Below are 13,553 nucleotides of genomic sequence, written 5' to 3'. Positions count from 1 at the left end.
TCAGGAAACCATCTCACGTGCAGAGACACACATAGGCTCAAAATAAAGGGATGGAAGAAGATCAACTAAGCAAATGGAAAACAAAAAAAAAGGAGGAGTTGCAATCTTAGTCTCTGATAAAACAGACTTTAAACCAACAAAGATCAGAAGAGACAAAGAAGGCCATTACATAATGGTAAAGGGATCAATTCAACAAGAAGAGCTAACTATCCTAAATATATATGCACCTAATACAGGAGCACCCAGATTCATAAAGCAAGTCCTTAGAGACCTACAAAGAGACTTAGATTCCCACACAATAATAATGGGAGACTTTAACACCCCACTGTCAACATTAGACAGATCAACGAGACAGAAAGTCAACAAGGATATCCAGGAATTGAACTCAGCTCTGCACCAAGCGGACCTAATAGACATCTACCGAACTCTCCAGCCTAAGTCAACAGAATATACATTCTTCTCAGCACCACATCGCACTTACTCCAAAATTGACCACGTAGTTGGAAGTAAAGCACTCCTCAGCAAATGTAAAAGAACAGAAATTATAACAAACTATCTCTCAGACCACATGCAATCAAACTAGAACTCAGGATTAAGAAACTCACTGAAAATTACTCAACTACATGGAAACTGAACAACCTGCTCCTGAATGACTACTGGATACATAACAAAATGAAGGCAGAAATAAAGATGTTCTTTGAAAACAATGAGAACAAAGACACAACATACCAGAATCTCTGGGACACATTTAAAGCAGTGTATAGAGGGAAATTTATGGCACTAAATGCCCACAAGAGAAAGCAGGAAAGATCTAAAATTGACACCCTAACATCACAATTAAAAGAACTAGAGAAGCAAGAGCAAACACATTCAAAAGCTAGCAGAAGGCAAGAAATAACTAAGATCAGAGCAGAACTGAAGGAGATACAGACACAAAAAAACCCTTCAAAAAATCAATGAATCCAGGAGCTGGTTTTTTGAAAAGATCACCAAAATTGATAGACCGCTAGCAAGACTAATAAAGAAGAAAAGAGAGAAGAATCAAATAGATGCAATAAAAATGATAAAGGGGTTACACCACCGATCCCACAGAAATACAAACTACCATCAGAGAATACTATAAACACCTCTATGCAAATAAACTAGAAAATCTAGAAGAAATGGATAAATTCCTGGACACATACACCCTCCCAAGACTAAACCAGGAAGAAGTTGAATCTCCGAATAGACCAATAACAGGCTCTGAAATTGAGGCAATAATTAATAGCTTACCAACCAAAAAAAGTCCAGGACCAGATGGATTCACAGCCGAATTCTACCAGAGGTACAAGGAGGAACTGGTACCATTCCTTCTGAAACTATTCCAATCAATAGAAAAAGAGGGAATCCTCCCTAACTCATTTTATGAGGCCAGCATCATCCTGATACCAAAGCCGGGCAGAGACACAACAAAAAAAGGGAATTTTAGACCAATATCCCTGATGAATATCGACGCAAAAATCCTCAATAAAATACTGGCAAACTGAATCCAGCAACACATCAAAAAGCTTATCCACCATGATCAAGTGGGCTTCATCCCTGGGATGCAAGGCTGGTTCAACATATGCAAATCAATAAATGTAATCCATCATATAAACAGAACCAAAGACAAAAACCACATGATTATCTCAATAGATGCAGAAAAGGCCTTTGACAAAATTCAATAGCCCTTCATGCTAAAAACTCTCAATAAATTAGGTATGGATGGGATGTATCTCAAAATAATAAGAGCTATTTATGACAAACCCACAACCAATATCATACTGAATGGGCAAAAACTGGAAGCATTCCCTTTGAAAACTGGCACAAGACAGGGATGCCCTCTCACCACTCCTATTCAACATAGTGTTGGAAGTTCTGGCCAGGGCAATCAGGCAGGAGAAAGAAATAAAGGGTATTCAATTAGGAAAAGAGGGAGTCAAATTGTCCCTGTTTGCAGATGACATGATTGGATATTTAGAAAACCCCATCATCTCAGCCCAAAATCTCCTTAAGCTGATAAGCAACTTCAGCATAGTCTCAGGATACAAAATCAATGTGCAAAAATCACAAGCATTCCTATACACCAGTAACAACCAGAGAGCCAAATCATGAGTGAATTCCCATTCACAATTGCTTCAAAGAGAATAAAATATCTAGGAATCCAACTTACAAAGGATGTGAAGGACCTCTTCAAGGAGAACTACAAACCACTGCTCAAGGAAATAAAAGAGGATACAAACAAATGGAAGAACATTCCATGCTCATGGGTAGGAAGAATCAATATCATGAAAATGGCCATACTGCCCAAGGTAATTTATAGATTCAATGCCAACCCCATCAAGCTACTAAGGACTTTCTTCACAGAACTGGAAAAAATTACTTTAAAGTTCATACGGAACCAAAAAAGAGCCCGCATTGCCAAGACAATCCTAAGCAAAAAGAACATAGCTGGAGGCGTCACGCTACCTGACTTCAAACTATACTACAAGGCTACAGTAACCAAAACAGCATGGTACTGGTACCGAAACAGAGATATAGACCAGTGGAACAGAACAGAGGCCTCAGAAATAACACCACACATCTACAACCATCTGATTTTTGACAAACCTGAAAAAAACAAGAAATGGGGAAAGGATTCCCTATTTAATAAATGGTGCTGGCAAAACTGGCTAGCCACATGTAGAAAGCTGAAACTGGATCCTTTCCTTACACCTTATACAAAAATTAATTCAAGATGGATTAAAGACTTAAATGTTAGACCTAAAACCATAAAAACCCTAGAAGAAAACCTAGGAATACCATTCAGGACATAGGCATGGGCAAGGACTTCATGTCTAAAACACCAAAAGCAATGGCGACAAAAGCCAAAATTGACAAATGGGATCTAATTAAACTAAAGAGCTTCTGCACAGCAAAAGAAACTACCATCAGAGTGAGTAGGCAACCTACAGAATGGGAGAAAATTTTTGCAATCTACCCATCTGACAAAAGGCTAATATCCAGAATCTACAAAGAACTTAAACAAATTTACAAGAAAAAAAATCAAACAACCCCATCAAAAAGTGGGCGAAGGACATGAACAGACTCTTCTCAAAAGAGACATTTATGCAGCCAAAAGACACATGAAAAAAAGCTCATCATCACTGGCCATCAGAGAAATGCAAATCAAAACCACAATGAGATACCATCTCACACCAGTTAGAACGGCGATCATTAAAAAGTCAGGAAACAACAGGTGCTGGAGAGGACGTGGAGAAATAGGAACACTTTTACACTGTTGGTGGAAGTGTAAACTAGTTCAACCATTGTGGAAGACAGTGTGGCGATTCCTCAAGGATCTAGAACTAAAATACCATTTGACCCAGCAATCCCATTACTGGGTATATACCCAAAGGATTATAAATCATGCTACTATAAAGACCCATGCACACGTATGTTTATTGCAGCACTATTCACAATAGCAAAGACTTGGAACCAACCCAAATGTCCATCAATGATAGACTGGATTAAGAAAATGTGGCACATATACACCATGGAATACTATGCAGCCATAAAAAAGGATGAGTTCATGTCCGTCGTAGGGACATGGATGAAGCTGGAAACCTTCATTCTCAGCAAACTATGGCAAGGACAGAAAAGGAAACACTGCATGTTCTCCCTCATAGGTGGGAACTGACCAGTGAGAACACTTGGACACAGGAAGGGGAACATCACACACCAGGGCCTGTCGTGGGGTGGGTGGAGGGGGGAGGGATGGCATTAAGAGATATACCTAATATAAATGACAAGTTAATGGGTGCAGCACACCAACATGGCACATGTATACATTTGTAACAAACCTGCACGTTGTGCACATGTACCCTAGAACTTAAAGTATAAATAAATAAATAAATAAACAAACAAGGCCGGACATGGTGGCTCACGCCTGTAATCCCAGCACTTTGGGAGGCCGAGGCGGGTGGATCATGAGGTCAGGAGATTGAGACCATCCTGGCCAACATGGTGAATCCCTGTCTCTACTAAAATGCAAAAAATTAGCTGGACATGGTGGTGCGCACCTGTAGTCCCAGCTACTTGAGAGGCTGAGGTAGGGGAATCACTTGAACCCAGGAGGTGGAGGTTACAGTGAGCTGAGATCATGCCACTGCACTCCAGCCTGGCGACAGAGCAAGACTCCATCTCAAAAACAAACAAACAAACAGCAACAACAACAACAACAAAAAGCATGATGAGATTAGAACCAAGGAATCAAGAGATCAGAGGAACTCACACTTTGGAGTACTAAGCAGGTAATCAAAGCTCCTAGACTGACATAAGTGAGAAAAGGAGGGAGAGCAGAAAGTGGGATGGGGAGCAGAGGAGAGGCAGAAGAGAGAAAGGAGGTAAGAGGCGCAGAGGGAGGAAGCTGTGCCTAGAGGAAATAAAGTTTGGAACTCATCATGAATTGAAGAATGAAAAGCCATAGTCACAAGTCTGAGAGATGGACTTCAAGAAGAGGAAGCCTGGGGTTTTACACCTTCCAGCAGGTGATGACAAATCCTGAAGCTGTACAGTAGCAGAGAGTAAGATACATGTGACACTATGCCATCTGTTTTTGTAAAAGTAAGACACTGGCACCCTTGCTTGACGAATACCATTTTAAACTGCTGATTTAAGAACATTTGTGACCAGATTACCCCCACCCCAGCAGGTCGAATATCTACAGGCAATTTAGGAAGGTTTTGAGCCAAGTGGGTCTATGAAAAACAAAATTCAGTTAATGCTTCTGTCAAGTGAAGAGACAGAACAGATTTTGTTATTATCCCACAGCATTTTAGTAGTTTCCTAAAGCTTACTTATTCTGACCAGTCTTAGTAAGCTACTATTGTCAAAGACTGTGCAATCAAACATAGGCTGACCATAAGCAAAGCCCCAATTTTCCTGAGCCTTGGCTGCCTCTGTGATCTGGAACACATCAGGCAGCATGGAAGTTATTATTACTTATTTGGGGGAATAGGAAAGACTGCGGATCAAAAACCACCTAACCATATAAATAAGTAACCAAAAGTGATCAAACTGACTAATTTAGCCGTTCAGAATCCCTTTTGCCAAAAAGTCATAACCTTGAGGTTGATGAAGTAAAACAGGATTCTGCTACTCAGATGCTTTCAGTTTAGGAAGTGCTGGTTTTGATGGTATTTCTAGTCAGTTTTTATTCTGATCTTTTCAGGCACTTCTGCCTGAGACTACCCTGCCCAGCATGAAAAAGCTTCACAGAAACATGTAGCACATCTCATTTCAAGTGGTACCTTCCAAGATGCCACAGTCTCCTGCCCTATTCAGTTGTCTACTTCTTCCTCTTCGTTCTGTTCTTCTTCCAGCCTTTCTTCATCTTCATCATTGTTCTCATCTCTGCTCTTGTCTTGCTCTTCCGAGTCTGTTTTTTTGTCTTTGTCCTTCTTCTTTTGCTCTGAGGCCCCCTTCTTGCCTTTCTGCTCTTGCCTATATGCATCCAGAGCTTCTTTTTAAAAAAAATTTTTTTATTTTTTATTTTTTCTGAGACGGAGTCTCACTCTGTCACCAGGTTGGAGTGCAGTGGCGCGATCTCGGCTCCCTGCAACCTCCGCCTCCTAGGTTCAAGTGATTCCCCTGCCTCAGCCTCCCAAGTAGCTGGGACTACAGGTGCGCACCACCACACCTGGCTAATTTTTGTATTTTTAGTAGAGACGGGGTTTCACCATGTTGGCCAGGCTGGTCTCAAACTCCTGGCCCCAAGCAATCCACCCGCCTCGGCCTCCCAAAGTGCTGGGATTACAGGCGTGAGCTAGTGTGCCCGGCCTCAAGAAAATATTTTAATGTAAAATTTCCATTGAAATATTCCCACATATAGGAAGGCAGTGGTCTGCTCTTTTCTGTATGAATGTTATATACCATTATTTTTAATAGTTGCATAGTACTGTACTGTATGGATTTCCAAGAGTTAATGGCCTTTTTTGTTTGCTAATTTTTGCAATTACACATACACAATTATGCACATTCACAAACAATTGCAATGTGTGTAGTGAACATCTTTGAACATATATCTTTGAACATTTGTGCGAGTATTTCTAGATAGAAGTAGGATTGTTGGGTCAGTGGTTGTGTAATGCAAAAATGTTAAAAGATACCGCCAAATAGCCCTGCTGAAAGATTTTTACCAGTTTACTTCTCTACCAATAGTATTTGAGAAGCTACAACCCTTTGAGGCAAGATCTCCTTAAGAAGTTGGAGACTCTGCTATGCATAGTTGAGAATTTGACTCTGCACTGTTTTGTATTTATCTTTAATGACTTCATAGGTGCTAGTCTTTTTGCCCCTAGAATATTTTAAGTTCCTTGGAGGCTGGGATCATGTCATATACTTCCTTGGTATTTCCCATATTGCCTAGTACAGGCTGAGCAAACTATGGCTGTTGCTTAATACATACTTCATGATTGATTGATAAACTGGTTCTATTTTTGGGCTGCACAGTGATTGAGGTGAGCTCTTGGAATGAGAGAGCTGGGCAGAGTCAGAGACTAGGGCTGTGCCGGGTCAGTATCAGATGCTGTCACTTGCACATCAAGTTTAGACCGTAATCTGAGAATCTAAATGTATAAAGCACCTACTACAATCCCTGGCTCAGAGGAGGTCCCCAATAAATGATTTCTATTGCTGTTATGATTCTCTTTTAATGAGAGGATTGTCTTAGGGCTACTGTTGAGGGTTCAAGCATAGGACCTAAAGCCATCCCAGGCAGAGTCAGAAATCCACAGTCCAGAGATGAAGTCAAATTGGGAACCAGTGGGAGCAGCCAGGCATCTGAGGCAGAAACAGAGACCTGGGTTTGGGCAGTTCACTTGCATTGTGATGAACACTTTCCTGGCCATCCCAGGCTGTTTTTTGGGGGAGAGCTTTCTGCATGTTTGGCTTTCATGCAAAAGTATCTTTTTTGTTTGTTTGTTTTTGAGACGGAGTCTTGCTCTGTCGCCCAGGCTGGAGTGCAGTGGCGCAATCTCAGCCCACTGCAACCTTTGTCTCCCGGGTTGAAGCGATTGTTGTGCCTCAGCCTCCCAAGTAGCTGGGATTATAGGCACCTGCCACCAAGCCCAGCCAATTTTTGTGTTTTTATTAGAGTCGGGGTTTCGCCGTGTTGGTCAGGCTGGTCTTGAACTGCTGACCTCAGGTGATCCACCCGCCTCAGCCCCCCAAAGTTCTGGGATTACAAGCGTGAGCCACTGCGCCTAGCCATGCGAGGACATCTTTAAGGTGCTGCTTAGTTCCCAAGAGAAGCCAACAATCTCAGCACAGGGCTGTGAACATAGGAGGTGCTCAGTGAAAGCAATCCCATTTACCTTTTGCCTGTTGAAACAGATAATGTGGCAGGAATGTCAATGATTTACTTGAAACGATGAGGCTAAGGATCAGCCATTCTACTAGAACAAGATTACTATCCAGGCTTTCCCCAGTCCCGGGTGGGGTAGGGGACTGGGAAACCCAGTCAGATAAGGATTCAATTCAGTGATGAATTTAGAGGTTATGAAAACGTGGTGGTACATGGATGACAAGGACTCTATACAGTGAAGAATGGGTCTCATTTTTTCTACCTCTCTACTCCAGTCAGCAGGGTGGCTAAGGGAGGGAGATGGGAGGGGGCAGTAATGGAGATGTCATTATAACATACAGCATTGATTGTGTCTCTCTTCCATGCCAGACAGTTAGCACACAATTCCCTTTATAACTCCATGATATAGGTATTAGCTTTATTTTATAGATGAAGAAATAGTCTCAGAAAGGATAAATTACTTGCCACAGGTTATACAAGCTATTACGTAGCAGAGCCAGGATTTGAACCTAGGCCTGTCTGGCCATAAGGCTTATGTGCTTTCTGAGCTACCTACCATCCTGGATCTTCTATGTCAGTGATAGCAGCCCAGGCCTCAGAGAAACAGATGTTGCTTAAGAATACTAGCTCATCATGCGTGAGTAGGGCATTCCGTGGTTCATTCTTTTGTTCATCAATTCGTTCTACACACACATGCATTTATAGCCAGAAAGCAGAAAGAGAATTGCAAGTCAGAGAGGTGGGGTGGAAAGGGCTGTGTGTGTGGGGAGGAGGGCAAAGTGACATGACAAGTTTGAGGCTACAGAAAATAGAGAATAAAGGAGCTATCATGAGCTCAAAAGCAGGATGGGGGCTGATGCTTTTTGTCTGCTCCTGGATGTCGTACTGAATGGGTCTCCGGGTGGTTACAGAAGAGTCTTTGAAGCAATACTAACAGGAAAGCTTCAACCCAGTGGTGGCACTCAGGATCAAACAGCACATTACACCTACACCTACACACGCCTACACACACACACACACACACACACACACACACACAAACACACACACACATGAAGAATAAATGTGGAGATAGGTATTTTTAAACAAATACTCCAGAACATACATGATAACACAAGGAGCTGTCTTATAAACTGGAAGGCTATACCTTGATTTTTGTGGTGTTTCTAGTGCTCATCACATGACTATAACCCCTTTTCTTCTCTCTCTTTCTTTATTTCTTTCTTTCTCTTTCTCTGTCTCTCTCTCTCTTAGATGGAATCTCGCTCTGTCGTCCAGGCTGGAGTGCAGTGGAGCGATCTGGGCTCATTGCAACCTCCGCCTCCCAGGTTCAAGTGATTCTCATGCTCAGCCTCCTGAGTAGCTGGGGATTACAGGCGCCTGCCACCATGCCTGGCTAGAGACAGGGTTTCACCATGTTGGCCAGGCTGGTCTCAAACTCCTGTCCTCAAGTGATCTGCCTGCCTTGGCCTCCCATAGTGCTGGGATTACAGACGTGAGCCACTGCGCCCGGCCTGTAACCTCTTTTCAAAAGAGCCAACACTGACTTGGATGTAAAAAGCGGGAAGTCTGTTGAAAAGAGAAGAGAAAAGAATAGGAAAAAACAGTCTCAGTTTATAGTCACAATTTAGTTGCGTGTGTGTATTAAGACTTTAAGGATTATATAAAATGATGTAACTACATAGGAGGAAGTACTATGGGATGTTTGTCCACATAAATTTTCCTTATTTTTCTTTGAGTGTTGAGCATAAATAATAACAGATTGTAATAAAACAAGCCTGACTCACATAGCCACTTAATCCGAGAGGGAATGTGACCCAGAGCAGGGAGGGACAGAGCTCAGGAATGTGTCACCATGACACATCGATTCCAGGACTCCTCAGGCTTCACCTGCACCTGAGCTATGGACAAAATATGTTTGAGTGCTACAGAGGCTTATTTTTCACTGCTCCATAGTCAGAAGGATGGCAGCTGGGGTGACCATACTATTCCTAAGGGTATCTGATATACATAGGCTTGGAAATCCACAGGGCTGATGAGGTTTAGGGAAGTTCTTCTCCCTCCCATACCAAGTGTGTGCAATACCAGCACCCTCCAGAATTCAAAGCGGGAGAATTGGAGGCAATGATACTGATCGTACACTTCATGAGGAATAAACTGATGATCATAATCAGCATGAGTGCTAAGGAAAAATGGAAGCTTTATAAAGACAAACCTTCCTTTGCAAGTTAATTACAACACATCTCAGAATTACCTAGTGTTTTTTAAATCCTTTAAGAATTTTGAAGGGTGCCATGAAAGTGTCAAATGTAATTATTATGTAGCTTTTTGTTTCATATCGTGTGGGACACATATACTGTAAAGGAAAAATAGTTCTTGACCATGTATGTGGTCCTTCAACTAACATACAACTGCCTTAGGAAGAGCTTTGGCAGTCTCTTCTGTACTAATTCCAAATACCAAATTTCTAAAACTTTGAAATTTTTATCACGCTTAGGAAAACCTAGGCTGGTAATGTAGGCATTCTCCTCCAATCTTCAACCTTTTCTCTTATTTCCTCTTACACTTGGAAAGGAGATGCCACCTTCAACCTTTTCTCATATTTCCTCTTATATTTGGAAGGCAGGAGCCATACTGGTGAAAACAGACCTAGTGTCTTTTAAAGTCACCCTATAGTATAATACTGTGGTTCCCAATTGTTTCCCCACTTCAATCTCAAACTTTTTTTTTTTTTTTTAAGACAGGGTCTCTCTCTGTCGCCCAGGCTGGAGTGCAGTGGCATGATCTTGGCTCACTGTAACCTTCACCTCCTGGGTTCAAGCGATCCTCCTGCCTCAGCCTCCCTGGTAGCTGGGACTACAGGCGAGTCCCACCGCTCCCCACTAACTTTTGTCTTTCTAGTAGAGACGGGTTTTGCCATGTTGGCCAGGCTGGTCTTGAACTCCTGACCTCAGGTGATCCACCTGCCTCGGCCTCCCAAAGTGCTGGGATTACAGGCGTGAGCCACCGCGCCCAGCCCAATCTCAAACTTTTAATGCATGCAACTCACTCGGATCAGTAGCAGTGGCTCATGGTGGCAGTAATGCAGAGCTGGGTGGCAGAAGGAAAGAATCAATCTGGTTGGTGGGTGGGAATTCTGCCTTGGATTCTCCCCTTAATTATCATAAGCTTTCCAAACCGAATAAAAATTTACAACCTTTTTGGCAATCTTTACTTCATTACCTACCTGGAAGAATTTATGTCCTCAGTGGAGTTTCTTTAACTCCATTAATGTCAATTAGTTGTTTTAGGTGCTGCAAAATGATAATATGTTCTTGGGGACATTTATCCTTTACAACATGCTTTTTATGCTTGTTTGTGTGTTTTGATTTGAAAGACTTAGAGATGCAGGCTAGGGTGACTGGGACAGATATGGGGTCCCTGGCTACTGAATGAGACTTGGGAGGCAGAGGACTTGTTTTTATGCCGATAAAGAGTAAAATCTCAAGTTGCGGTTGATTTTAAAATGCAAGCAGGGCTGGAGAGGCCCATGGCAGACCTAGTTTGGGGTGAGCACCCGGATCTGTGAGCTAGTGTTGCTTCAGCATCTCACTGTGTGTGTGTCTGTCTGCGCGCGCGCGCGCGTGTGTATGTGTGCGCGCGCGCGCGCGCGTGTGTGTGTAGGCTGGTTCCACCCTTTGCTGTCCCATCGGCACTACCCTTAACCTCCGTCTCTGCGTAACTATATTAATAGAAGGCAACACTTCACATACTGGCGCTCAGACCCCAAAGAGAGGCTGGCAGTGGCTTGGCAGGTGGGCATGCAGCAGGGAGATGGGTGGGGGAGTGGGCGGAGGCATCGTCGAGTGGCGTTAGGCAAAACCAATGGCAGTTCGGGATAGGGGCGGCCGGGGCGGAGGCGCCGTGGCCGATCGGCCAATAGAGGGCGAGCAACTACTGGAGCGACCTGGTGACGTGAGGAGCGTTCCATTTGGCCAGTGGTGGGCGGTTGCCACAGCTGGTTTAGGGCCCCGACCACTGGGGCCCCTTGTCAGGAGGAGACAGCCTCCCGGCCCGGGGAGGAGAAGTCGCTGCCACCTTTGGCTGCCGACGCCATTCCCTGGGACGGTCCGTTTCCTGCCGTCAGCTGCCGGCCGAGTTGGGTCTCCGTGGTTCAGGTAACGAGGGGTGGGGGCGGGGGTCTCCCGGGCTCGGCTGCAGGGTGGGCTGCCTCCCCTTCCGCGGCGCCTGGAGGCGGGGACGTCGGCACCGCCCTTCTCAACTCGGCAGCCGCCGAGCCCCTGGCCCGGGGTGACTACACGTGGCGGGGCGTGTGTGAGTGTGTACGAGCGTGTGGCTGCGTGTGCGTGTGGATGTGGCGCGCGTCCCAACCTGCCTGGGGCGGTGGTCCGCGGCGTGGCGGAGTCAGGGCGGGCCTCGAGAGGCCGCGCCCGCGGCTCGGCCCCGGACTCCGGCCTCCGGCCCCCCGCTGGGGAGCCGGTCGCTGCTTCCCGACGGATTTTGATCTTTGTTCTTCCAGGCCGGCTCCCCCTTCCTGGTCTCCCTTCTCCCGCTGGGCCGGTTTATCGGGAGGAGATTGTCTTCCAGGTTAGTTTTACACAAAGGACGGGTTCTCTGCACCTCTGGGCCCCCCTCCCCTTCCCCGAACCTTCTACCTTCTCGTTTCCCTGCTCCGCTCCTAGGCTGTTTTTGGACCTTTGCCCTCTCCAGCCCGGGAATGATCTCGAGTTGGCTGTTTCTCCCTTCGTCCGTCGGGCTGTAGGCTTCCGCCTCAGTCCTGCCAGCGTGGGGCATGTGGTGTCGGTAAATAGAGGCCACAACACCACACCTGAGCGGAGGAGAAGGGTGGCAGAGGCTGAGAAACTCTGGACCTGGGAATTCAGGATGCTGAGTAGAGATGGTACTTAGGACATGTCCCAGAAAGCGCCCTTGTGACTTTTCTTAGCTGCTGCCATTCCCCACCCCCCAACCAGCCATCAGCAGTCACCAACCATTCCAGAATCTCTCCTGCTTAAGTCAGCCTTTCACCTACAGGTCTCTGATGTGGTTTCATTAAGATTCTCACAAACGTTAGGCTAGACCAGCCAGATTGTTTCATTTCCCGGACTCAGGAAGTTGCAGAGGGTTTGATGAGGGGAAATCTGTTTTGTGTAAATACAATGCACGTATGTGCACAGAGCGTCCAGAACCTCCTGGCCCTGCCAGAGGGTGACTTGTTCCCTGCTGTGATTCATATTCGAGTGGCTAATTGAAGAAAAAAGGTGAAGTGGAGGAAGGGAGGGAGGTTTTATAAGGACAGAAACTCTACTATTATTTTTAGAGTCCTTTTAATGATGTTGAAAGAACATTGTGGCATAGTGGAACATGCCCTTGACTGGAAGTTAGCAGTATCAGCATTGCTGCTGTGTGGTCCTGGATAAGTTATTTCCTCTCTCTGGTCCTCAGTTTACTCATTTACAAAACAAAGTATTAATAATTGGCACGATCACCTATAAAATCCTCTCTAGTTCCAAGGTTCTGTGATGATCAGATCATCAGCATTAGATTGGAAGCATAGAGGCTTATTTAAGAAGAAATACTAGCCCCTTTCCTTTTTTGAGAACCTTTTATCATACCTTCTTTTAGAGAACAAACACGAATTGGAAATAAACTTTTCCCACTTCCCCGTCCCCACCCCTTCAGTCAGCTTTCAACTTTCTGTCTCTGGGAAAGGAGGGTTGAACTGTATTTTCTTATTATTGCCTCATTTTTTTTTCTTTTTCTGCTTTTTCTTAGGGCTAGCAATTGGACTTTTGATGATGTTTGACCCAGCGGCAGGAATAGCAGGCAACGTGATTTCAAAGCTGGGCTCAGCCTCTGTTTCTTCTCTCGTGTAATCGCAAAACCCATTTTGGAGCAGGAATTCCAATCATGTCTGTGATGGTGGTGAGAAAGAAGGTGACACGGAAATGGGAGAAACTCCCAGGCAGGAACACCTTTTGCTGTGATGGCCGCGTCATGATGGCCCGGCAAAAGGGCATTTTCTACCTGACCCTTTTCCTCATCCTGGGGACATGTACACTCTTCTTCGCCTTTGAGTGAGTTTCGGTTGAGTAGAGTTACCTGATTATGGTTACTTTGGGTCCAGGGGAAGAACCTGCTTTCTGGGGAGTTTGGGGCTGGTCCTTGGATGACTTTAACGTCCTCTTGA

At 44.7% G+C, this 13,553-nt stretch overlaps 1 protein-coding gene across 2 annotated transcripts in view; it reads left to right on the top strand.

Moving 5' to 3' along the window:
• The first annotated feature begins 11,266 nt into the window (after positions 1–11,266).
• The window catches only part of ZDHHC9 (zDHHC palmitoyltransferase 9), a 38,713-nt gene continuing 36,426 nt past the window's right edge, over positions 11,267–13,553 (top strand). Inside the window, exons 1-3 of one of the 2 annotated variants that reach the window (XM_031005759.2) lie at positions 11,267–11,520; positions 11,883–11,950; positions 13,139–13,440. In XM_031005759.2, the coding sequence (XP_030861619.1) occupies positions 13,274–13,440 (167 nt within the window). In that variant the 5' untranslated portion in view covers positions 11,267–11,520; positions 11,883–11,950; positions 13,139–13,273. The remainder of the gene's footprint in view (positions 11,521–11,882; positions 11,951–13,138; positions 13,441–13,553) is intronic. The other variant, XM_055376245.2, reaches the window with a different exon arrangement.

This window comes from Gorilla gorilla, chromosome X (assembly GCF_029281585.2).
Source record: "Gorilla gorilla gorilla isolate KB3781 chromosome X, NHGRI_mGorGor1-v2.1_pri, whole genome shotgun sequence".
Taxonomy (NCBI): Eukaryota; Metazoa; Chordata; class Mammalia; order Primates; family Hominidae; genus Gorilla; species Gorilla gorilla.
The sequence above is the reverse complement of the archived record's forward strand: the minus strand, read 5'-3'. Positions and strand labels throughout refer to the sequence as shown.